Consider the following 25424-nt stretch of genomic DNA (forward strand, 5'->3'; position numbering starts at 1 on the left):
TTTGCGATCATGACATCGTCCGAAGAATACATTATGCACAGTGGATTATATTGTCGATGAATTACACTCGATTTGTTTAAACAAAACGGGTTTCAGTGGGACATTTCGCCCGTTGACAGCCGCTTTTCAGAATGCAAGCAATTGTTTTGCAGAGAAAATAGATTTTGAAGTACTTGCCAGAGATGTGGAGAATGTAACCAGCATAAACCGGGGGCAATTCTTTTCAACGTAAGTTTTACAATATTATGTGGTAATCTTTTATAAATCAAACGATTACAGTTATTGCTTTCAGCTGCGGGAAGCTACTGGATGCCTTCCTCCGGTCACCGTAGCGATGCGGAAAGGTCCGAACGAAGATGGACATAAATTGCTAGACATCATTGTGGAAGTTTTTCCTCAAGCCGTTGATTTGGCGTGCAAACATAATGAGGAAATTTTCTTTGGTGAGTAAATCAATTAATAACAACTACAAACTAATAATCAATTGATTCACGACAGATAATGTGAACCTGAACGAATGTTTCGATATGTTGGGTGAATCTATGTGGAATTGCCTGAGAACAGGTTTTTATCATGTCACTACCGGAGGTTTATCTGTCAGCTCTAAACAGAAGCAATGCGTAGATTTGTTCGTGACGCGAGGGTGTCTCATGAATAGGTTAAACAAATGTGAATCACCTAGACTGATAGATATTTTTAATACGTTATGCAGACCGCTGATAAAAAAATATGAGTGCAAACAAAAATTATTTGCAACTAGGAATGACAGTGATGATTTTCGTGATTAAGAACACTAAACAGTGAAAACTTATTTCAGAGGTGGATGAAGCTTATTAAAGAATTATTGAGCTATTTAATGTCTAATGTAATGTTTACGCCTTGTCATTAGATTTTTGTTATTCGACGTTGTTTTAAAACCTTCCATTGAAGACACATGCATTTTCGACTGTAATTATCGAAACCATTCATTTGAAATGATCCTACATGCCAAACTTTACGAGAGAGTAGTTTCTGGTAGTGTGATCCGAATGAAGATTTTTTTTTGCGTAAAATAGTGATTATTCATACAGTTCAATGATTATAAACTCTCTATCTTGGAAGCAGTGGTAAGTTAAGAAGCGAAGGTTATTATTATAGAGAGCTGCACAGATCACTAATATTTTTTGTTGGATCTTCATATTCCTCTTTGCTGTTTTGGAATATTTTAATCATCCTTGCGTGTATTTTTTTCAACAATACCTATAATCTGGACACGTTTAAAACATTGTAGCTCTTGAGATATTTTAGACATAAACGATATATTCCACTTAAACAGTTGTCTGCAGTCAAAAAAGGCTATGACCAATTTTTCTGATACGAAAACAAAAAGCGGCAAAATATTGTCAGAAAGTTATCAAATATAGAAGAAATCGAATAATGTATGAAAAACATCGGCAACTAAATCATAACAATCATAATTGAGGTGCTTAGAATGAAAGGGGTGTAAGTGATTTGATCGATTTCTCTACATCGACTCTCTTTTTTGATCACAACTTAGCTGCAAATACATTCCCAGCTGTATTTGACAATGTGGAAGATAGGTCAGAACCTCATCTATCGGATTCTATAGCAATCTTAAATTGGGGCATTTTTGCAGTTGAGTTATTAACTAAAGAAAATGCATTCTAAGCCCCAAATCTCTCTACGATTCGCTCTTAGGCACTAAATTGTTGTTTCTTCTACTTTTGCTACAATACCATTCCACATGATGATCTTTGATTATCAACGTATACACAAAGGCGTTGATTTAGTGGTTTTTGATCTTCACGTAACGAAACACGTCAAATAGTTTGAGAGTACTAATTTGGTTGACCAACCATAGAAGCAGTATTGATCCTTCCATGGGTCTATACAACGTTGTACTGAATAGTAAAGGGTGTGTCACATCAAATTGCATCACGGAAAAAACGCTGTAGAAATTTAATTTTTAGGAATTATATCTTCAGCTTTCGATTATAATCAGATAAGAGTGTATAGATCACGTTGGCCATGCTTCACTGTCAATTTTTCGTAAATTTGGAAAAATGTCGTCGAACGAAAAAGAGCGTCGTGAATTAATCCTGCGCACTCATTTCGAGAATCCGGAGTTGTCACATCGGGGCATCGGTAAGATGCTGGGAATCGTCCAATCCACGGTCAGCAGAGTACTAAAACGATACTTCGAGAACCTAACCATCGACCGGAAGGTGAAGAACGGCAAAAATGGATGCTCCGTCAGTGAAAAAGATCACAAGCGCGTAGTTAAGCAGTTTAGACGTGATCCGAGAAGTTCGGTCCGGGATGTCGCCAATAAGCTGAATTTGTCAAGTTCATTCGTCCAGCGGACCAAGCAGCGGGAGGGCCTGCGTACATACAAGGTTCAGAAGGCTCCTAACCGCGACGAAAGGCAAAACATGGTGGGGAAGACGCGAGCCCGGAAGCTGTACACCGAAATGCTGACGAAGCCGCATTGCCTGGTAATGGACGACGAAACCTACGTCAAAGCGGACTTTCGTCAGCTGCCGGGCCTGTTGTTCTTCTCCGCAGAGGACAAATTCAGCGTTCCGGAGGAGATTCGCAAGCAGAAACTATCCAAGTTTGCCAAAAAGTACATGGTGTGGCAAGCGATCTGCTCTTGCGGAAAGCGGAGCGCCCCCTTCGTGATGACCGGCACGGTAAACGGGCAGGTTTACATTAAGGAGTGCCTACAGAAGCGCTTACTACCACTATTGAAGCAGCACGAGGACCCGACCATCTTCTGGCCGGATCTCGCTTCGTGCCACTATTCAAAGGACGTGTTGGAGTGGTACGAAGCCAACGGGGTCACCTTCGTGCCAAAGGAAATGAACCCGCCCAACGCGCCGGAGCTTCGCCCAATAGAGAAATATTGGGCGATTATGAAGCAGGCCCTCCGGAAGAACCCAAAAGTTGTCAAATCGGAGGCGGACTTCAAGAGAAAATGGATTTCTGTTCAAAAAAACTACAACCTGACGTTGTACAGAACCTTATGGACGGGGTAAAGAGGAAGGTGCGAGCATACGGGCTTGGGCTCGAAGTATGAATAAAAAGAAAATGCCAAAAGTTGTTTAATAGTTTTTATTTTACTGTCTAAAATTTTCAAAAGGATCGGTCTACTGGGCGAATTTCTACAGCGTTTTTTCCGTGATGCAATTTGATGTGACACACCCTTTATAACATTTCAAAACACTTCATAGAGAGCAACAACCCAAAGAAATGTTTCTAAATAGTATGTATAGGTATGAATGTCTTTCGGTATGTTACGAGCGGTATCAACAGATTGGAAATCAAGTTGAACGATTTCCTTTAATCTGTTCATTTGTCGGTGAAGCCCAATTGATGAGAAATAAATTCTGACATCGATACGAGCCTCTGTACTTATTCCTTCCGGAAGGGCTCTTTTGTTTGTTTTTGTGTTTCGCTTAGCTACATCGTCCATCCAAAGTGTGGAGTGTGACAGCTGGTCAAGACGATGGCGACAAGTAAGAAAAGATTATCTTGATAATATGATCTGTATACCTACTTAATTTTTTGTTACGCAATATTATATTGTTTACCATCAACGATTTGCTTTGAAGCTTTCAGGTATACTGAAAACAATCACTTCGAAGTATTCGTATAGCTGCAACAAAAAGTCCACTCTGTGTTAGTTCATTCTGTGTCTTTGTTTATGCTATTTTCAGAAATGATTCTATCGATTCCATTGTACTTATTTAAAAACCTTTTTTTGGTAAAGTATTCGTAAATTCCAAATTAAACTTCGTACACATTTGAAATATACGAATTCATTGACAGAAAGCATTTTAAATAAGAACAATAGGATCGATAGAAAATTTATGAAAAGCTTGTTTACTACTTAGAAGCCTTGTTACCTGATTTCCAGGTCTCTAGTACTGAAATCTGTTAATTTCCACCTTCCACGGTCGCCTGCTAGACTCTGAATGAGTTCGTTTTTGTTCATTTTTTTGAATTGTTACACTCCTGGGTCGTTTTGTTTAAGCTATTGCGATTTTAGAATATGTGAAATCGTGATATTGAACGAAGCTTTGTCTACTGTGGCTTGAATACCCCTTTTCTCAGATTGCTCGTTCAACGCAGTTGTTTCTCGTTTCTGTGAATCCCTCCAAACCCCTTGCTGTTTTTGTCATATTTTCTGCACAAATTAACCACAACTTTACTTTGAAGAAAAAGATGAATTCCTAGCGGTCAGAAAGATAACATCCGAAAAATTATTTTGTAGTTGATGTGGAAAACGAATACGTATACGTCTAGTCCGAACCATACCCATTCCGACTATCATTGGTTTCGATCGATGCAGAACGCTTTGAGTGGAATACGCTTCACTTCAGAACAGGGTATCGAAAATTGGATGGATTTATTCTTGGCTTCAAAAAATTCTTCACGACGGAAGCTGTAAATTTCCAGAAAGATTGGGAAAAGTAGTGGCTAACGAATACTTTGATAAAAGTATTATATTAATTCAGTTTATTTTTAGAAAACATTTATTTTTTGTAAAAAACGGAGCAAACTAAGTTGCACACCCAATAAATTTAGATCATCCAGATTAGGGATTCTAAAACTATTTTCGGCAAGAGACTATCCAGAGTGAAGTGATACTTTCGACCTCTAACAATAGAAAAACTTTTCGTGGGTTAAGTTAGTAAACTGGACATCATTTTCTTATCATTATAAATGTTTATCTTAAATGCAGTAAACATCAAGTGTCATTAATAATTATTATTTCTAAATTACTTACGAATACTTAAGTATGTAATTAATTTTTGAAGAGAAACATCGAAATCGCAAGTTAAAAATAAAAGAAAAATAAAAAAGATTAGTGTGATGGAAGGATGAAGGCCAATTTCTACCTATTTGATATCTATTCAATTAAATTAACAGATGCGTGTATACTCCAACGAATTTCAGACAACATTTTTTTACAACATTAATTCTTTCTACTGGAATATTAGTCATTGTTATAACAACTTGGTTCACGCAAGACAACTGCTATAGTATCTTGAAAGATTGAAAAATCAACTTGTGTTAATTAATAGGGTTCGATTTTTAGACCTCATTGCCTCACAAAATCAGTTATCGTTTATGTCGACGCCAAGAGGTCGATATCGACCACTTTGAGAATCCCTGATGTAGATGATTGGCACAAATTTAAACAATCAGTGTTAAGGGAGCATCTACATCTGTAGAAGGAAGAGTAGGCAAAGGCAGTAATAAATTATCACAAGAAAGTGTAGGTAATTTCATTTTGACGAGTAACATGAATACAGTAGAACCCCGATCCGTGGAATAGTCTGGTAAGTTTACCTCGGATAACGAAAATCGTGGATAACGCAATAAAGGACTAAAAATTAAGTGTGAAGGTGAAAAAAAGATACTTCAGCATGAAAACTATATTTGATCAGTACAGAAATCATTAAACTATCCATCTGTAAGGTCGTGTATAACAGTAGTTAGATAATGTGAAAGCCATGCACGAAACAAAAGATCAAGAGTATACCAGTCACTGATAAATTTAGGAAAGTGCTCGCGGATAATCGGGATTCTACTGTATATGGAGGATAAAATAAAAATCCAAACATTGAACATGTAGGAAAAAGATGAAAGATTTGAAATGAAATGCTTGTAAACCAGGCATTTCTGTATAGATCGCAAAGATGTTTGCATCAGTTACACAAACACAAACAACGCTTGAATCTTAAAATGTTCGCATATACGCATATCAACGAAAATCTCGAACCGACAAACTATCCAACGCGTACACGTTTGACGCATTGTAACAGGTGATCGCGTATTTAAGATTTCAGTATTTCAGCCCTCACGGTAAAATATATTTTCAATAATTTTCCCAGATTGTGAATTCTCTTTACATACATTCTAGAGAAAGGAGGGTTGTCCAACAAATGCCTGAAACCTAGTTAGAAAGACGATTGTTTCCCATATTCTTGCAAAAAACATTGGATTCATGATCATCTTATATTCAGAATTTACTCTGAAGAGAGTCGATCCCTATTTACGGATGGTTATATCGGAGATTTCTAAGTTGTGGCAGAGCTCGTATATGTTCTGAGTAGGCACTGCTAGATATTGGGAACAATCCTCGATCAACCTGAGATCTTCTTGGGATGGAAATTTTCTTAATTAAGTATAAAGATTACTTGACGGCGCCAGTGGTTGTGTGGTTAGCGTAACAGCCTCACAATCCGATCGGCCTGGGTTCAATCCCAGCTGGCGTCGTTGGGATTTTCTGAGGCGAAAAATCTCTGGTTACGTCTTCCTTCGGAGGGGAAGTAAAAGAAGTTGGCCCGGCTCATGAGTTGTTGAGTCTGATAGGTAGGAACAGGTGGAGTCGCCTCCCTGTTGTCGGTGATTGGCACTAAAGTGGCGGAAATAGGCCGACGAAAAATAAGCGAAGATAAAAAAATAAAAATATAAAGATTACTTTCGAGGGAATTCTTTTCCAAAATAGGATTAACAAATTCTAACGCAAAATCTTTAAAACTGACGATCAAAACATTTCTCTTCATGGGGCTCCCTCTTGCTTTCACTAGTCGAATGATCGCCACCGAAAGCTCTCAAAACGAGCATAAAAGAAAATACAAAGCTGTTACTTACGTTATGCTCTCACGGCTTGTGTTGTTGTTGCTGGATCGGTGTGAGCGAAGCAGCTTGCTCCATTCGTGCATCAGTTGACCGCCTTTATTTTCGAGCTCCGACCAAAGCTGCAATTCGTCCATCGAGAGCAGTGCCGAAGCACTTCCACTGGCGTTTGACCGGGGTGGTCTGGGTAACATAAAATTAAACACGATCAACACATTTCATCGACGATCGATGTATCAGAGTGGGGTTTTACCTGTCAATCGAATCCATGCTGCTGTTGAAATCCAACATAAAATCATCCGAAGCGATTGAGTCACACGGGGAGAGTGTATCCAGCGATTCCGATCGTGGCAATCGCGATCGATTCTTCCGAATCGATACCGGCGAATCGTAAACGTCCGACATAATCTTTCTTGGCTTTGGCATTGGGGCTCCGCTCCTCGAAGCGGATCGGTTCCGGTGAATCGAGGATACCGAATCCCTCAGAGTCGGAGTGTCCTCGTTGATGTGCAAATTGATTGAGGACAGATCGATCATGCTGTCGTTGTGAGCTGTCGGTTCGTCAAACATCAGTGCCGGTTGATCGGCGATCTCGTCATCGATCAGGAAATCTTTACCCCCATCGGAGAGTGACAGTGAATTCGAAGCATGCGTTGGAGTACCGGGCGAAACAGGACTGGTGAGTTCGTCAAACTCCGGCGAGATTTCATCGATGTCTTTCTCCTTTTCCATCTCTTGTTTGTCTTCGGGTCTTTTCTTGCGATTCTTTCGCGCGTCATCCGAATCCGTGCAGCTACTGACCAAACTGTCCGTCGGGGAAGTTTCATCGTCCAACAGGATGGCGTCGCCAACGGCTGCTGCAATCTCGGCGAACTTGGTTTCCTCTGTGCGGAAGATTTGGTTAGTCCCTGTTTGGTTGGAAAGAGTGTCATCGATGAAGCTATTTTGGACCTCTGACACACTGTCCAAGTTGGTTGAAACATCCATTGGCATTGCCGCCGAGAGTGAAGCTAAAATTAAAGATAAGACCATGAAAAATAATTCTCGAATTTAGTCGATAACATTGACACTCACACAATAACGAAGGATTGCCAATGGTGATGGTGACAGTGCTGACATCCTCGGTGAGCAGTTCTCTTCTGTTCGCCTTATTGTGCACATTGCTGTCATCGCTGCTGCTCAGACTCAGACTGCTACACTCCTTTGCAGCCATCGATTCACCTGCGTTGCACCAAGAAGCCCTGGAACTCCCTGGCGATGAAGTCTTGCTACAATGCGACTCAGCTAGATCCTTAATTATCGCTCCCTTGAGACTTTTCTCCGACGAATTATTATCCATCGCAAGCTTCTCCTCAAAACTTTCAACATCCGACGATGCGACGGAATCCTTCCGATCTATCTGTTCGTCGGGCTGTTGTTGTTCTGACTCGTATCGATTGTCATTGATGTCGATCTCATCGCTCAGCTGTCGGGGAAGTTCCGAAGATCGTACCAAACCGCTCAGTGGGATCGGTTGCTGATGCTGGCCTGAGCTGTTGAACGCACTTGGCAGCTTGGGAAGGGGAAGCTGAACGATTGGTTCAGCAGTTAGGGTTTCCAAATCGCGCACTTCGAACTTGTGGCGTCCGCTCATGACCATTTCCAGGTTGCGATAGCGCTGCCGTGGCATACGAATGTTTGCGGAAGTGTCAACGTCGGGATTGGAATCCTCATCGACATCATCAACGTCACGGCCGGCAGACTGTGATCTGTGGTAAAGCTGGCTTTGGAGCGTACCTTTACGGCTAATGTTCACCGCTTGTTTGGCCCCTTTTGCATCCATGGCGAAGCGTGGGGGTGCCGATGGTAGACTTATCGGGACTGGATACTGTGGCTTGGGAAGGCTCGAGCTGTGCAGGGTGAATTTAGCCACCGATGATGATGATGCTTCCGGTCCGATTGCAGCTGCTGCCTTTGGTGCGACCTTCGTTCTAAAAACAGTAAGAGAATGATTTGGTACGAAGCGTGTGAGTGAGTCATTGGGCGAAATGTTTGGTGTATACTCACAGTAAATTAGCCGCGGCATGCTGCTGTCCGGGATCAGCCGATGAGACGCACTGTCGGCCGATGGCATTATTTACGCTCAACTGTGATCGCGGTTCCTCTGCGTTACCGCCATTCGGCACCTTCTGATGTGGGTGTGATGACAGTGGATTGTGCGAAGTATTTTTCTGCTCCGCTTGATCGCATCTCTTCACCACTTGTTGCGCTCCATTGGCTGCATTGGTCGACGATTCGGATGGAGCTATTTTGGTCGCATTAGCTGACGATTGATATTTTGGTTGTGGCCTGTGAAGTGCACCATGCTGGATATGATGCGATGGCGCCTGTAGTTGCGATGTGTGATTTGTACGCGCAGAAGCCGCCGATGGGGCGCTCTTCGAACGACGCTTGTCAGTGACGTATACATTGTTATTGTTAGTAGCGTTTATGTTATTGTTGTTGTTGTAGTTGTTGCTGGAATGTTGCTTATCGCAGTCTGCAAGAGTTTTCGGCTGAAGTCCCACCGACGCCGGCCGGATAACGTTGTTTGAGCGAAAACCGAAACGGTTATTCCGGTACGGACCGCCATGCGAATCTTTTTTGGGTGGCTGAAGACGTGGGGTTGAACGGCCACTGGCTTTGGTTGTGTCGTCGTCTATTAGCTCTGTTGAATCTGAAAAAAAAACGTACAATGATGATATAGCGGAAGATCCTTACGTTTTTTCTGACAATAAATGTATGTTCACCTACGGCTTGCTTGGAATGTCGAGCTATGGATATGTGCAAAACCAAATAATGGTACCAAGAAAGCGTTCGAGAACATACTTTACAGGTGAAAGTATCTTAACAATAAATAAATAAATTAAACAATACGACTGCTGACGGTATTGTTTTAGCGCCCGTGTACACCAATACCACCAAAATCGTGACATTGGTTAGGAGTCGGCGAAAAAAAGTGTAAAACCCTAATGTATACGACCATTCTAATCGCTGTTCACCGCCCAACAAACAATCATACTCACCCATGTTGCCATTCTTATCGCTGAAAATGCCATTGACTCCTGGATTCGATATTACCGTTGCATTGTCGCTTTCCGCCGCCTTTTCTTTCTCCAAACAACCCGGTCCGAACAGAAGATTTCCATTGGCGTTGGCACCACCAGTGATAGTGCTGGCGTTGGCGGTAACTTTCTTAAACGCCCCGGTCTGTGCGCCCGTATCATCGCCACCGATGGTCGTATGGGGCAGCTTGCCGCCGCCACTCGATTGGTGTATTTTGTGCTTCTTGAATCCGAAGGACATGGCCGTGCCTTTCGTTTCATGGCCGGCGGCTGCCTTTTTGGATGCTTTCTTGCTTTCCGATTGACCCTGTGCGTGAGAGGAGAAAAAAAGAGAAGATGTACGATTTTAAGTCACACCGTCATAAAGTCAGATTCAAAGGGAGCCAAACCAAAATAGAACGGAGCTATTGTCGGTTTCAATCATTACTCACACAGCTTAACTTGTACATGATGAAGGTGATGGAACGACACAAAACAACGATATTCAAAAATCGTGATCGGAACCATTCGACGGATGGAACACAAAATTGGTAAGGTAAAATGTTCGATATGGAAAATTGTTTCACCCTTCACTTTGGAAGGCAAGAGAAATAACTATTTCGAAAGGTATACATAAAAAAGGGCTATCAAATGTCTGCGATCGATGAAAGTACGAGAGAACACGCGAGATACATGTAACTTGCGAGTGGAATTCAGCTACTTGCTTTCGTTTAAGGGAGCAGTTTGGTTTGGCAGTCACGGTCAAAGTGGTTAATCTAGTGAATGGTGTTACTAGATAATTATCGTGGGTCATAGCGACAGAGTAAATAATTGTCTGGCAAAGGGGGTGTGTAGATGGGCAATTGTTCTCGTTTGGTTGATCCGATTTTGCTCAACCGTCGAATTATGTGGATTTAGCCGAATTGTATTCCCGAACATTATGAATTTGTATAATAACCTATCAATTTATGTTTCGGAAATAATAGATTGTGAAACATTTGAAGATTAAAAGATTTTGTAGACTTTTTTTAACACGCAGTTGTCAAGCAGCAATTCAAATAAAATTTAATTTCAAAGCAAAAGAAGCAAAAAGGACTACACACAGGATAATTTTTATCGTTAATATCTGTTAATATTTTTTATCTTTTTTGTGTACTTGTTCCTAATTCATATTGCCAGTTGTTAGTTCTACTATTTATTTATTCTTTTTTTTTTTATTGCCATTCAAGTCAATGAAGTGTCCTAATGATGTATACTTTTCAATATAACTCAAATTATACCTAAACCCTGAGAGCGCTAGAAAAAAATATTGTTCATATTGTTACGGACCCAGCTTCGATAGTGTATTTATCTATTGACGAATTTCATGCCAACTCATCTTAAGAGTTGGCAGCACCATCTCAGACAGCAGTGAAACGTTGTGGGTGTAAAGACATGGGTCATTCAAGCAACTTTGCATACTTGAAATATTCGAAAAAGAATTAGAATTACAATTTTGGAAAAAGTCAATTTTTTTTTCTTAATTTTTTACAAAAATTTATAATTTAAAAACTATGATACCTATAAAATTATTGTCAAAGGATGAAATGTAGGAAATTGTTTATATTTTTACAAAAAAATACCAAAAATTTTTTGGAAAAAAATTTTGCTGACAAAAAAGTTATTTTAAAAATTAAAATTGATTTTTCTCAAAAACGTATTTTTTTAAATTCCCAAAAATAGATATATATGTATAGCCCTTACAATTTCCAACAAGTCGTCCATACATCGAAAGATGGGTACTTTTACAGGGAAAAAGTTTATCGAACAACAACTTTTTCATGTTTTCGTTGAAAAAAATACAACTAACCCTAATTTTGTTTAAAGCCAAGATAGCGATTAAGTGTATTCGACAAAGTTTTAGATCTTATTAAAATATAAACTTTTTGTTGAAGACATCAACTTTCTATCTTTTATAGTTTTTGGAATATAAGTCGTTTTTGTATGAAGACTCCTGAAAAAAAAAAGTTTTGCTTGTAACATTTTTGTGTGTAAATTCTCACGTTTGACATGTTCTTGACATGTTTCTAAATAGAGAAAAGTTAGCAGAGCATGTAAATTGCGATAATTTATACATAAAAATGTTACGAATTAAACATTAATAGTATCAAAGTATCAAAGAAAAAAAAATTAAAAACAGGAAGTGGGTTATATCTATGGTATAACCGCAATGGTGACGTAGGACTATCGTTGATTTAGTGATCATTTGTTTGAAGTTTAATCTGAATCCATTCTGAATGAAAGAATAAATGAATAGTTGGGGGACTTCGAAAACGAGAGCATTACGTTGGAGGTACAAGGTTTTATGCATCCAATATTGGATATGAAAATATCCTACTGATGGGGAAGAATAATCTTCAGAAGCTTTCCTGCTAATTGCACTTGATTGAAAAATAACAGAACCAAATGTATTTGGTCGCAGAAAAACAAAAAAAAAAAAACATTAAAATAAACTCTTCCGTTTGAATGTAATTTTCAATCCCAAGGGGAACTGGCAGATTGTTTTGCAGTAACGATGTCATCTTTCTGGATTCTTCTCGATTCTTCTCGAAGTCCACCACCAGTGGTTAATGTTAACTTGATAACCACCTGTTAATTGCACTTGATTGAAAAATCACAAAACCAAATGTATTTAGTCGCAGTGTTATATGGTTAGAAAACATTTAAATAAACTCTTTCGCATGAATGTATTTTTCAATTCCCATGGGAACTGGCAGATTATTTTTCAGCAACGATAATATTCTTCCGGAATCTTCTCGATGCTGGATGGCATTTAAACGAAAGAAGTTCCGTACGTATATATGTGTGTGTGTATGTGTGTGGACAGGTAATGAATCTCTTGATCCCTCACCATCCAGCTCGTCCAGCTCGTTCAACTCGTTCAGTAACGATGTTGTCTTGTCGATGTCGATGTGGGGAAGAATAATTTCAGAAGCTTTCCTGTTAATTGCCATTGATTGAAAAATCACAAAACCAAATGTATTTGGTTGCAGTGTCATATGGATAGAAAACATTAGAATAAACTCTTTCGCATCATTGTATTTTTCAATTCCCAGGGGAACTGGCAGATTATTTTTCAGCAACGATTAGATTTTTCCCGATTTTCCTCGATACTCGAAGCCCACCAGTGGTTAATGTCACTCGATAACCACCTGTTAATGGCACTTAATTGAAAAATATTTGGTCGCAGTGTTACATGGATAAAAAACATTAAAATTAACTCTTTCGCATGAATGTATTTTTCAGTACCCAGGGGAACTGGCAGATTATTTTGCTGAATGGCATCCAAACGAAGAGTTCCGCGCGTGTATGTGTGTGTGGCGGCTGCTCCGATCCCTTCCCGGGGAACCATTTGCGGCGTCACTCTCCTCCTGATGGATTCCCTTCTGGCCTAAGGTGCACAAACAGGCTCTTGGTGACACCGTTCATTCGCGCTTTCATGATAAACGAAGAGCTTCACCACAACAGCGACAACATGCTCCAATCGCTGTTCAATTAGAACTGAGTGGATTTCCGAGTGGCGCTCGCTTATATACCGATTGGTGTATTCAATAGCCTGTTTTGAAATCAATTTTAAGACTATTGAAACAAGTTTTTGGATCAAAAAGTAACAAGTATATAACGCGTAGATATTTTATCTTTCGAATGAAGTGTTCATCATACCATTTCGTTCAGTTGTTTAGGAGCTATTAATGCTCAAAATCTCGGTCTCCGGCGTAACGCTTTCGTTTTCGAAACTTTGATTTTACACCCCGGTATAGAAATGAAAGACGTAGTCCTACGTCAAAAATTGTTGTTCGAAATACTTTTTTCGTGTAAATGTGCCTATCGTCTGATGTATGGAAAACTTGTTGGAAATGTTAATGGCTATTTATATCTATTTTTTCAGAATTTTAAAAGCATATGTTTTCGAGAAAAAATGAATTTTATTTTCCAAAATATTTTTTTAATGAAATTTTTATCCAAAAAATTCTTAGATGTTCTTCGACAAAAGTTTGTTTTTGAACAAGATAAAATACTAAACTAAAAAACTAAACCTAGTATATCGTTATCTTGACTTCAAACAAAATTAAGATAAGTTGTTTTTTTGTCAAAGAAAACATAAAAAGGTTGTTGTTCGAAAAACTTTTTCCCTGTAAAAGTGCCCATCTTCCGATGTATGGACGACTTGTTGGAAATTGTAAGGGCTATTCATATATATATTTTTGGGTATTTAGAAAAAAACTTTTTTGAGAAAATTCAATTTTAATTTAATTTAATAATTGAGTATTGATGTCCAAACGTATAAAAAATATACACTGAGAAAAAAAAAATAGTACTTTTTTATTTACAAAAAAACTTTAATTTGTAATATCTAAATGTATATTTTTTATTTGTTTTTTTGCAAATAAATTTTAAGTCATGTAGAAAATTTTAAAAATTGGTACAAGTACAAGTAGAAACTTTTTTTGACGAACTTTGTGGAACATCGATTTTCGAAACTTCGTATTTTTGTATGTTAACAATCATTTTTAGCCAAAAATTATGGATCCTGATGTAATTTAAAATAAAAAATCTCTTCATCAATCTCCTTCTAAATGCAGCCATTCTCGAGATATTTGAAAATACATTTCTCTCGAGATATTTGAAAAAATATTTCTAATTTATTGTCTTTTCTATAGTAAATAGGCTTTATTAGGTGTTATAACGTCATGTTCATGAAATTTTATGAATTTGCTCATAATTTTCAACTACTTTTCCAAGTACATAATTATGGTAAAAATATATGTTTTGGGGTTACGTTGAAAAACATTTGAAAACGTCAAAAATAGTTTTACCATCTTGGACTCATTTTAAGCTTGAGCTTGAGCTTTGGTAGACTGTACAATTCGTAGTTGCTCTCCGTTATTGACCTGGACCAACCAAATTGCACATAGAATACACAGAATGACGCTTGGGACTAGCAAATCATTCTCGTTGTGATTCAAGCTTTGAATGGTCAATAATGACGCCGGCCACGTCCTTACAGTCACCAGGGGAAGGGAACAAAACCCATTGTACCTTGTCATGATCTTTCTTACTCTTCCGGTGGTCTATCTTTCCACTCCCGCAAATAAGTTTTTGGACGATCCAAAAATTTACGAAACATAATCATAAACGCGTCCAGACAAAGAGATATTTTTGCTCATAGTTGAAAACTTGCTTTTGCATGTGTTTGTTAACATATCGCAAATTTTATCACACATTTTGAGCTATAATGTTTTTTTTGTACAGGGTGGCAGTCTTACTTCGTTTTCACCTATCTTTACATAAAATTATTAGAACAAATTGGAAAATATGATGGTAGACACTTTATTTTGCCGTTGACTATAAGTAATATGTGTCACTGGTTAGATTTTCGCCTTTCTCTGAACGGATCTCATTGCCTACCAATAAGAAAACGGGAACAAGCATATGACAGAACAACAAATTCGACTAATTCAACTGCACCTTTGCCGCATCCAGCCACTAGTTTAACGTCTTTCACTGCCTCAGAGCAAAAAAGGCACGTGTTCGAGCCCTCGAATCATGTTTTCATGGCCGGTGTTAACCTCTTCAACTTTACACTTTTCTGACTCACGCTTTCGAACCCGATCGATATGGCTGCAGAAACAACTTTGCAACAACAATAAACACAACACAACAAAAAAGACACAACAGCATAAAATGTGTAAAACTGCAGACGGAGGGGAAAAGATTTCTGGAGCCGGCGCATGTCGAAATACGCTTGAAGTAACAATTTAATAAGAAAATAAGCGTGGCTCAGCTTTTGAACTCCGTTTCTCGTATTCGTAGTGTTTTTGCTTTCATTGAACGATGAAGTTCGTGGTTGAAGTTGTGTTTTTTTTATTGTTTCTCGCTGAGCGCTAGTAGAAGTTCTCCGGTCTGTTTGACGCTGCCATGGCTTCTCGGACCGTTGGCTGTCGTTGGGTGAAGCTCAGGTTGAAACCGGATAGGAGAAATGCCTCTCCTCATTCATGCTCCATGCAGGCAATGATGTTGGCAGAAATATTGACTCGGATCACATTCCACTGTGCAGTGCACGACGAGTTGTTCAAAGACCAAACATGTTTTCACAATCGATAAAATTGTGAAGACGAAACTTGATATGGCGTGGGGGAAAAGGGGATATGAATGGGTTTGCTGAGACCTATTTCGATGCTCTTTGGCATATCCTCTTCGGTGAAAGGTCAGCCAAGCGTGCAGCGTGAGATTGTTTGGTTAGATTGAATGTAATTTTGTATCTAGTATACAGAATAAAGTAGAAAGTTTCCCGTTTTTTTCCAAACCAAATGCCACACAATTTGCTCATCGGCAGCTATTTCAATATCACTGAAACCGCTCTATCGCCAGAGAAGCTTTATTTGTACAAGTTGCATACACCTGTAATTACACTTTTTCCCGTCCGAGCGAAGCCTCCCACGCGAGCTGTGTGTGCATAGTTGGCAATACTCACTCACTCGTGTCATTATAACGGAAGGTCAAACCACAAGCTAGTCCCGGTAGACCACAGGTCACCATTTATCCCCGTTCCCGAGAGCTGGTTGGAATTGCAGAATTGGCATTGATATTTTTTTTATTAACAACGCAACAAAGACGAGGGTAAACAGCTTGTATGGAAATTTGCATCCCTTTCCTGATATCCCGTTTGGCAAACGGTTTGAATGAGTGGCGTGGTCAATTTCAGTTTTTTGTGTTGTGTGAACCCCTCGAATAACCATCCAGGAGACCTCATTCAGTTGTACAAAACAACGATATTATCAGTGTTAGAATATGGCAGTTTTTGCTTCCGATCAGCTGCCAGGATTCATATTCTCAAGCTGGAGAGAATACAATATCGTTGCTTGCGTATAGCCATGGGGTGTTTGCATTCGACACATACGATGAGTCTCGAAGTTTTGGCAGGAGTACCCCCGCTTACTCTTCGGTTCACAGAATTATCCTACAGATTTCTCATCCGTTGCAAGATCATGAATCCATTGGTGATTGATAACTTCGAAAATCTACTCCAACTGATTCCTCAGTCAAGTTTTATGTCTTTATACCATGAGTACCTTACCCACGAAGTGCACCCTTCACCAGGCATCTCCAACCAAGTTTGCTTCCCATACTTCTGCAATTCCTCTGTCATTTTTGATCTGTCCATGCGACAAAAAATCCATGGAATCCCAGATCACCTACGCTCCGAATCTATTCCACCGATATTTTCGGCAGAATATGGGAAAGTTAGATCTGATAAAATGTTCTTTACTGACGGTTCATTCATAAACGGGTCCACTGACTTCGGCATCTTCAATGAAAATTCCAGTGCCTCTTTCAAACTCAAAGATCCTTGTTCCGTGTATGTCGCTGAACTGGGTGCGATATATTACGCATTAGGGATCATTGAAACATTGCCCATCGACCACTATTTTATTTTTTCAGACAGTCTCAGCTCAATAGAGGCAATCCGTTCAATGAAAGTTGATAAATGCTCATCTTATTTCCTAACAAGAATAAGACATCTATTGAGTGTTTTGGTCGAAAAATTATTCAAGATTACCTTAGCATGGGTTCCCTCTCATTGCTCGATTCCGGGGAATGAGAAAGCGGACTCGCTAGCTAAGGTGGGCGCTTTAGAAGGCACACTTTTTGAAAGGCAAATTGCTTATAATGAATTTTTCTACATTCCTCGTCAGTATACGCTCGTATGTTGGCAGCGCATGTGGAGTGAAGATGAGTTCGGTCGTTGGTTACACACGATTATCCCTAAGGTCTCGACGAGGGCATGGTTCAAGGGATTGAATGTAGGTCGTGATTTCATTCGCGTGATATCTCGGCTCATGTCCAATCACTACAACCTAAACGCGCATCTCTATCGCATTGGGCTCGCAGCAAACAATCTTTGTGATTGTGGCGATGGCTACCACGACATCGAGCATGTTGTCTGGTCGTGTATCCGGTTCCATACTGCTCGCTCTCAGCTCTCTAGAGTACTGAGAGCACAAGGCAGACAATCGGATATCCCCGTCCGGGATATCTTAGGTAGCCGTGATCCTGATCTTCTGCTTCATCTATACCTGTTCCTCAGAAACGCCGATGTCAACGTTTAATGATGTTTCCTTCGTTGTGTCCCCGTTTCATATCCCTCCTATCCAAACGATAAACTTTTACTTAGTCGCGGCAATACATACACACACTCTTTACAGATGCACGGGCCAAAGGTTGTGCAGTCCACTGATCATTCAACAAGAGCCAAAGGTTGTACCGCTCATGACAACTCTACACGAACTGATGATTGCGCCGGATGATGACCATTCTATCCTGGATTCCTCGAGTCGAGAAAGACGCACCACGCTAGATATGGGGTACAGACTAGGGGGGCGTTGCTGATTAATGGTCAGCTGCATCCCAATAGGAGGTATTCCGTGTCGGGCACACGTACAGAGCATCGAAGACAGCAACATACCAATTATGAGAACACTTGTAATACTAACCTCGAGCCAACCGCGAGTAATCGGTTATATATTACTAACATAGTTGTAAGCAAACATTGTCGAAATATTGAACTCCCGGCCCCGTTAGGCTGACGCCATATGAGCCTTAATAAAAATATATATTTTGGATAAAATAAACCCCTCGAATAACTCATTCTACCTTCAATTCCCGTTTACAATCAACCTACCGAGAGTGGAGTGCTTTTCGTTGATTGAGTCGAAGAGTCGGATTGTATTATTCTCGGTTTTATCAACAAATGCTTAGAGTGCCACAGATGTTGCCAGATTTATTTCGTTCCTTATTGAACGTAACGTTTTGCAGTTTAATAATACCATCATGAATTTGAAGAAGTATTTAGTTTTTGAATTTTACTCTTAACAAAACCTGTACAAATAAGCCTCGCTTTCACCTACTATGAAAATCCAAAATCTATAGAGCTGTATTACTGCAAATGTCGATTCTTTTTTCATGATTTATATTTTTGTCTTTTCTTTGCTTGTATAAATTTTTCAGACGCATTCTTACTGACCAAAAATGACAATTTGTATCATCGATTTTCCATTTTGTCTCTAGCCTTACTTTTGAGTTTAACAAAAAAATTACTCAGAAACGGTTGGTCTTATTGATGTCTTCCGCAATGTTTTAGGTTATTATATGTGCAATTCCAAATGAAATCGAACTAAATATGCAGATTTTGAAAATTTGTACTTTTGATTCGAACGAAAGTTTGTATTCCGTTTGGGTTGGAGGAAATATTAATTTTGTACTGCATTTGGGAATTTTTTGACTCATGTGTAACTATTGAAAAGGGTATATCGATTGTACTAAGAGAAATCTTTGATAATTTATATCTTAAAAACCATGAGTCGTACTGAAATAGGGTATTAGAAAAAGTTATAGAGTATTGATGCTACAACGTGAAAAAATATACACTGAGAAAACAAAAATTAGTACTCTTTTTTTATTTACCAAAAAAAAAACTTCCATTTGCAATATCAAAAATATATATTTTTTAATTTTTTTCATATAAAATAGAAGTCATGTAGAAAATAAAAAAAAGAGTCCAAGATGGGAAAACTATTTTTGACGAACTTTGTGGAACATCGAATTTTTATTAATTTTCGAAACTTCGAATTTTTGTATGCCAACAATCATTTGTAGCCACAAATTATGAACTCCGATATGATTCAAAACAAAAAAGCTCTTCATCAGTCTCCTTCTAAATGCAGCCATTCTCGAGATATTTAAAAAAATTTCTAATTTATTGTCTTTTTTTATAGTAGATAGGCTCTTTTAATATGTTTGTCGCCATGTTTATGTAATTTTATGAATTTGCTTATAATTTTCACGACTTTTCCAAATACATAATTATGGTAAAACTATATGTTTAGGAGTTACGTTGAAAAACATTATCGCTACGGCACGGTATGTATAAAAGGGAAGACAACGCATTGCAAGCGAAAAACATTGGATGTAATGAGAGGATCACATTCACCTTCTACACATCACCCCTCTTCCGAAAAAAAAACTGAAACTCAGGGATAAATAGTTCATTATGTTGTCGATTACATGATCAAATATGTATGCCATGTCATTCCGTTCTTCCGTCACGGTATACTTACAAGGGTAGAATCGTTATTCCCATTTTGCACAAGTCTGACGTTCAACAACGACTGTCTCGCCTAATTTAAAACGACATTTAAAACGACGACGAGCTCCCTGCCTTGCGCCTTCTCGAGCCTTTGCGTTCAATTCCTCCCGATAGTTTATTCATTTACAGACACTGTGATTTTAATTTTTTTTCACCGGTTTATGCAGTTCTCTGGTGATTGTGCAAAAATTGAAGACTTCATCTACTTCACCGCATTTTTCGTCATACTGGTTAACCAAACTCGCTTTCTCAAAATATTTCCAAAATCCATTACGTTTTTCGCGTGGTGATCCCGATCCACCATCGTATATGATTACCAAATCTATCAAACGCAGTCGTCTGAATCCGCTGTCATTCGTTCTAACCATCGCGGTTCGTTAATAAAAACGCAGTCGTCTCGATCCACTAAAAACACTCAAAGCGCGGTCGTCCCAATCCGCTACAAATTTTCAAAGCACGGTCGTCACGATCCGTTACAAACGCTGCGGTCGTCTCGATCCGCTATGAATACTGCGGTCGTCACGATCCGCTTTTAATAACACCAAGCGCGGTCGTTACGATCCGCTTTTAATTTTACCTAGCGCGGTCGTCGCGATCCGCTTCGAATGACACCCAGCGCGGTCGTCACGATCCGCTTTTAATTATACCTAGCGCGGTCGTCTCGATCCGCTTTCAAAAATACCAAGCGCGGTCGTCACGATCCGCTTTTAATAGCACCAAGCGCTGTCGTCGCGATTCGCTTTGGATGAACACGATTACGATCCGTTCCATCAACAATGTACATCATTACACATTTTGAAAGTTATGGATTACTCCATAACCTCCCAGCTTAGCTCACCTCTATCTAATTTATCTCAGGGTCGGCTTCCGAACTACGGGGGACTCCCTGTTCCGCGGACGACACTGTCGCAACCAAGAGAGAAGACCAATGGACTGGTTCGAAATGAAAGCTATGTAAAAGAACTGGTAATTGGTTTACGATTTACAAATTTTTATTTGAACAGTTTATTCGTTGCGGCGCCGTTCGTCGACCGTTGGGGCCCTTCGATGACACGTGGTTTGTGTAACGGAGAGAGAGGAGGGTCTGTAGCACGTACCTTCTTCGTGGTTTCGATTACGGGTTGATTCGCTAGCGAATTATCGGATCCGTGGCAGAACTTGTTATAACTGCTGTAGTCAAATTGCGCACGGGCGGTTGGAGGTACGTAATCCGGGGGCACGCTTGGAAACAACGTGGCGTGAACCGGAACGTCCCTGTTTTCTTAAACACACGCCCAGGAGTATAACACTCACTTTTCTATAACTTTTTCACTATCTTCAAATAGGTGTTGGTCGCTTCCAAACTCCAGCTAAAGTGGCCGAGGCCTTTTTCATTTCCCTCCACGAAACCTTAATCCTTCTTCCTTTTTCCGTCTACTCTCCTCTCTCAATCCTTCCTCTCCCAAATATTCCTCTATCGCATTCCTTCCTCTCTCACTATCTCTCCCACTTCCGGAACACCATCAATGAATTATCTTTTGCCCGCCGATTTTCTTCAAGGGGGCTGACGATCGTTACAAATTACACTATTGAGGTTAGTACATTTATACACTTAAAGCTAATGTTAGTTAGTACAATACAGAATTCATACAAAAAATGTACATTTAACGACAATATAATTCAGGAACCAGTCAACAAGAAACAAAACAAATTTACTTAAAGACTATTTTTCAACAATTACTACATTTAATTAAACAAAAATTGAACTGCCCCTCCTGTTGCGTCATTGGTCGGTAACAAATTCAAGCAAAAAATGCACATCACTACACATTTTCCCCACATCCAACAAAAAAAACGAATTGAGAGAAAAATACTCGTTTTCAACCATCTTCCTGGCTACCAGCGATAACACAAAAATCACAATGACACTTTTAATGAATACGATTCCGATCCGTTCTATCAACAATGTAAAAGAACTGTCAAAGAACGAATTGTTGAGCGACAACTAATAAAGTTTTTTGCACAGTGTGCCAAAATGTGGAAGTAATGGACAAAAAAGAAAAATATCCTAAAAGAGCAGCTAATTTTCAACTGCTTAAGATTAAGATTAAGATTAAGATTAAGATTAAGATTAAGATTAAGATTAAGATTAAGATTAAGATTAAGATTAAGATTAAGATTAAGATTAAGATTAAGATTAAGATTAAGATTAAGATTAAGATTAAGATTAAGATTAAGATTAAGATTAAGATTAAGATTAAGATTAAGATTAAGATTAAGATTAAGATTAAGATTAAGATTAAGATTAAGATTAAGATTAAGATTAAGATTAAGATTAAGATTAAGATTAAGATTAAGATTAAGATTAAGATTAAGATTAAGATTAAGATTAAGATTAAGATTAAGATTAAGATTAAGATTAAGATTAAGATTAAGATTAAGATTAAGATTAAGATTAAGATTAAGATTAAGATTAAGATTAAGATTAAGATTAAGATTAAGATTAAGATTAAGATTAAGATTAAGATTAAGATTAAGATTAAGATTAAGATTAAGATTAAGATTAAGATTAAGATTAAGATTAAGATTAAGATTAAGATTAAGATTAAGATTAAGATTAAGATTAAGATTAAGATTAAGATTAAGATTAAGATTAAGATTAAGATTAAGATTAAGATTAAGATTAAGATTAAGATTAAGATTAAGATTAAGATTAAGATTAAGATTAAGATTAAGATTAAGATTAAGATTAAGATTAAGATTAAGATTAAGATTAAGATTAAGATTAAGATTAAGATTAAGATTAAGATTAAGATTAAGATTAAGATTAAGATTAAGATTAAGATTAAGATTAAGATTAAGATTAAGATTAAGATTAAGATTAAGATTAAGATTAAGATTAAGATTAAGATTAAGATTAAGATTAAGATTAAGATTAAGATTAAGATTAAGATTAAGATTAAGATTAAGATTAAGATTAAGATTAAGATTAAGATTAAGATTAAGATTAAGATTAAGATTAAGATTAAGATTAAGATTAAGATTAAGATTAAGATTAAGATTAAGATTAAGATTAAGATTAAGATTAAGATTAAGATTAAGATTAAGATTAAGATTAAAATTAAGATTAAGATTAAGATTAAGATTAAGATTAAGATTAAGATTAAGATTAAGATTGAGATTGAGATATTTTGGGAAAATTAAATTTTAAGTGTTATTTTCGAAATAAAATGATAAATAAACTGTTATAACAGCGCATATAATCTCCATATAGTCCCAATAACAAATAAAAACATTGCGCAAGACACCAAATCAATCGGATCAACCGTTTTTGAGTTGTATGTTTTAGAAAATTTTCAAGTAAAGCCTTTCTCAAAAGTGAGGCTACAGTCAAAATGGAAAACCGATGATGCTAATTGTCTTTTTTGATCATAAAGAATGCAAAATTCGCAAAATTTGAGCAAAATAAAAATTATTTCTAAAGAATAGACCTACGAATTCAAATGGAATCACTCCATAGCCGGATTGTATTGAAGTCTGTAAATTTTACCGTTTGTGCCCTTTTTTCGTAACAATCTATTGGTCTATGAATATTCCTGTAGATCCGGCATCTCTGTGTATGGCATCAGAAAAAAAGCACACCACATGATAATTGGATTTTCACATGATTTTTTTTTGCCTGCGCCGCGAAAGAATTGTGTTCATCCCATTTCGATTCATAGCAACGCAGATTGTCTCGGGACGAAGGGATGCTGATCATCATTATTTCACGTTTGCAGTTCGTTCGAAATTGCTCTTGCAGAAAATTGAATTCGCGCGAATGTTTAGACGGGCTAAAGTTCAACACGATGACTGACTATCCGCATGGTTGGCAGGCGGAAGTATGATGTAGTGATTAAGTGTTTTTCTTTATTGCCAACCACTCGCAAGGGAGAATGGGAGGAAATTAGGGTAATTAGCAGCTATTCAGATCGGCGCAAGCATTTTGACCACCAACAAAACACGGGACCAAATGGACCGACTCCGCAACAACGGCACCAACATGAAATGGAAAGGTGATAAACGGAAACATAATGAACGAGCATGTACATCCGGTGCTCTCTTTCTCTATCTTACTGCAAGCGATACGAGAAGACAAGAAAAGAGGCGCTTTTTTCCCGAGTTACATGATGATTAGTGTCCAAGCGTTCCTATCTTCAGAATGTTTCTGTTTACGCTTCGGTATACAATCTTATTTGGCACAACTGTCGATGCCGCCAGTCGCCATCTTGTCTGGCGCATTGAAAAACTTGAACATCTTATAATATCAGTGATAGAGAAGCGGATCAGTTTCGCTAGAATGACAACGTTTGTTTTAGCTGATGAAGTTTTTCCGACGTACAATCCGAAGCAAAAAGCTTTGTGATTTATGACAAGCGATGCGCATGGCGTAGAAATTATGTTGCGAAATTACCACCCTGGAAAATTATACATCTGTTTGCTTGTGAGAAAGTGTAACTTTGCCGATCCGTTACTAATAAAAGCAATCAATTCGCAGCATTGCATTTAAATGCAGCCGTCAGCCGTTCAACCGTCAAATATTGTTTCGATATGCCAGTGGTTGCTGAAGGCCAGATATTGTCCAATAATTATGTGCAAATGTGGGAATTTGAGTTTTCGTCAATCAATTTCATCGTTGCCCCTCGGGCGGAACGAAGAAATTCGAAGCTGGTTGATGGCGGATGAAAGGAGGAAGCCACTCGATTGCTTGAGTGACGGGCTTGTGATGATATTGATTTTCCGGGTATTTTCCTTGCTTGCGGCATCTTGAGGTGAGGCAACCATGATGATGATGAAGATGGTTGATTGTTATGAGGATGATCAAATCAATATCATAATTTTGTTGATTCCGGTGTGATTGACTAAAAACCAAACTCAGTAGTATGAGAGCATACAATTTATTGGCTCCCTTCACGGGATCGAATCAAATGTTGAGTTGATCTTAAAAGCTATCAGATTTTTTTTCACACGTTTGTATACAATGTTATGTAATCATGCAACAAAACATATCGTAAACGCATACATCATAAACACATCTTCAATTGACTTTCGGTTGCTACTTGACACATCATTTTAGTGTAAACATATCGATCAATCATTTGTTCTATCAAAATAAAAAAGGTGCCTGGAATAGACATGATCATTGTTATGTTTGCGAATTCAACTTCTGATGGAATGTACATAGATAATTGGTTTTTAAACATAAATAAGTTATGTGAAACACTTAGTTAATTCTGAAATCGGACAGATTCAAATGCGGAAAAGTGTGAATCGGAAAAATATTTAAGAATCAGATACATGTTTAAACGCAGTTCACGATAAACGGTTTCAAATTGCCAATTGTATGTCTTCACTTTTTGGTCCGTCATCATAAAGGTATCCGTGTATTTCCTAGTATCTACCATACTGTATTTCATGCAAATGCAGCAATTTCCAAAAAAACATCTCTGGAGATGGACTCCGTGTCTGTTTGACACACCATGAATTTTTGGATATTGAAAAATTGA

The 25424-nt window shown here is 38.2% G+C and overlaps 1 protein-coding gene across 9 annotated transcripts in view; it reads right to left on the reverse strand.

Annotated features, from left to right (window-relative positions):
• LOC129771963 (uncharacterized) overlaps positions 1–25424 on the reverse strand; it is a 238277-nt gene that overhangs the window by 70361 nt on the left and 142492 nt on the right. For 8 of the 9 annotated variants that reach the window (XM_055776133.1, XM_055776132.1, XM_055776130.1 and 5 more), the window contains 5 exons: positions 9696–10041; positions 8698–9346; positions 7726–8621; positions 6905–7661; positions 6667–6834 (listed from right to left, as the gene is read on the reverse strand). In XM_055776133.1, coding sequence (XP_055632108.1) covers positions 6667–6834; positions 6905–7661; positions 7726–8621; positions 8698–9346; positions 9696–10041 — 2816 coding nt within the window. Of the gene's footprint in view, positions 1–6666; positions 6835–6904; positions 7662–7725; positions 8622–8697; positions 9347–9695; positions 10042–10165; positions 10297–25424 lie in introns of those variants that run through there. The other variant, XM_055776135.1, reaches the window with a different exon arrangement.

Source organism: Toxorhynchites rutilus, chromosome 2 (genome assembly GCF_029784135.1).
Source record: "Toxorhynchites rutilus septentrionalis strain SRP chromosome 2, ASM2978413v1, whole genome shotgun sequence".
Lineage (NCBI taxonomy): Eukaryota > Metazoa > Arthropoda > Insecta > Diptera > Culicidae > Toxorhynchites > Toxorhynchites rutilus.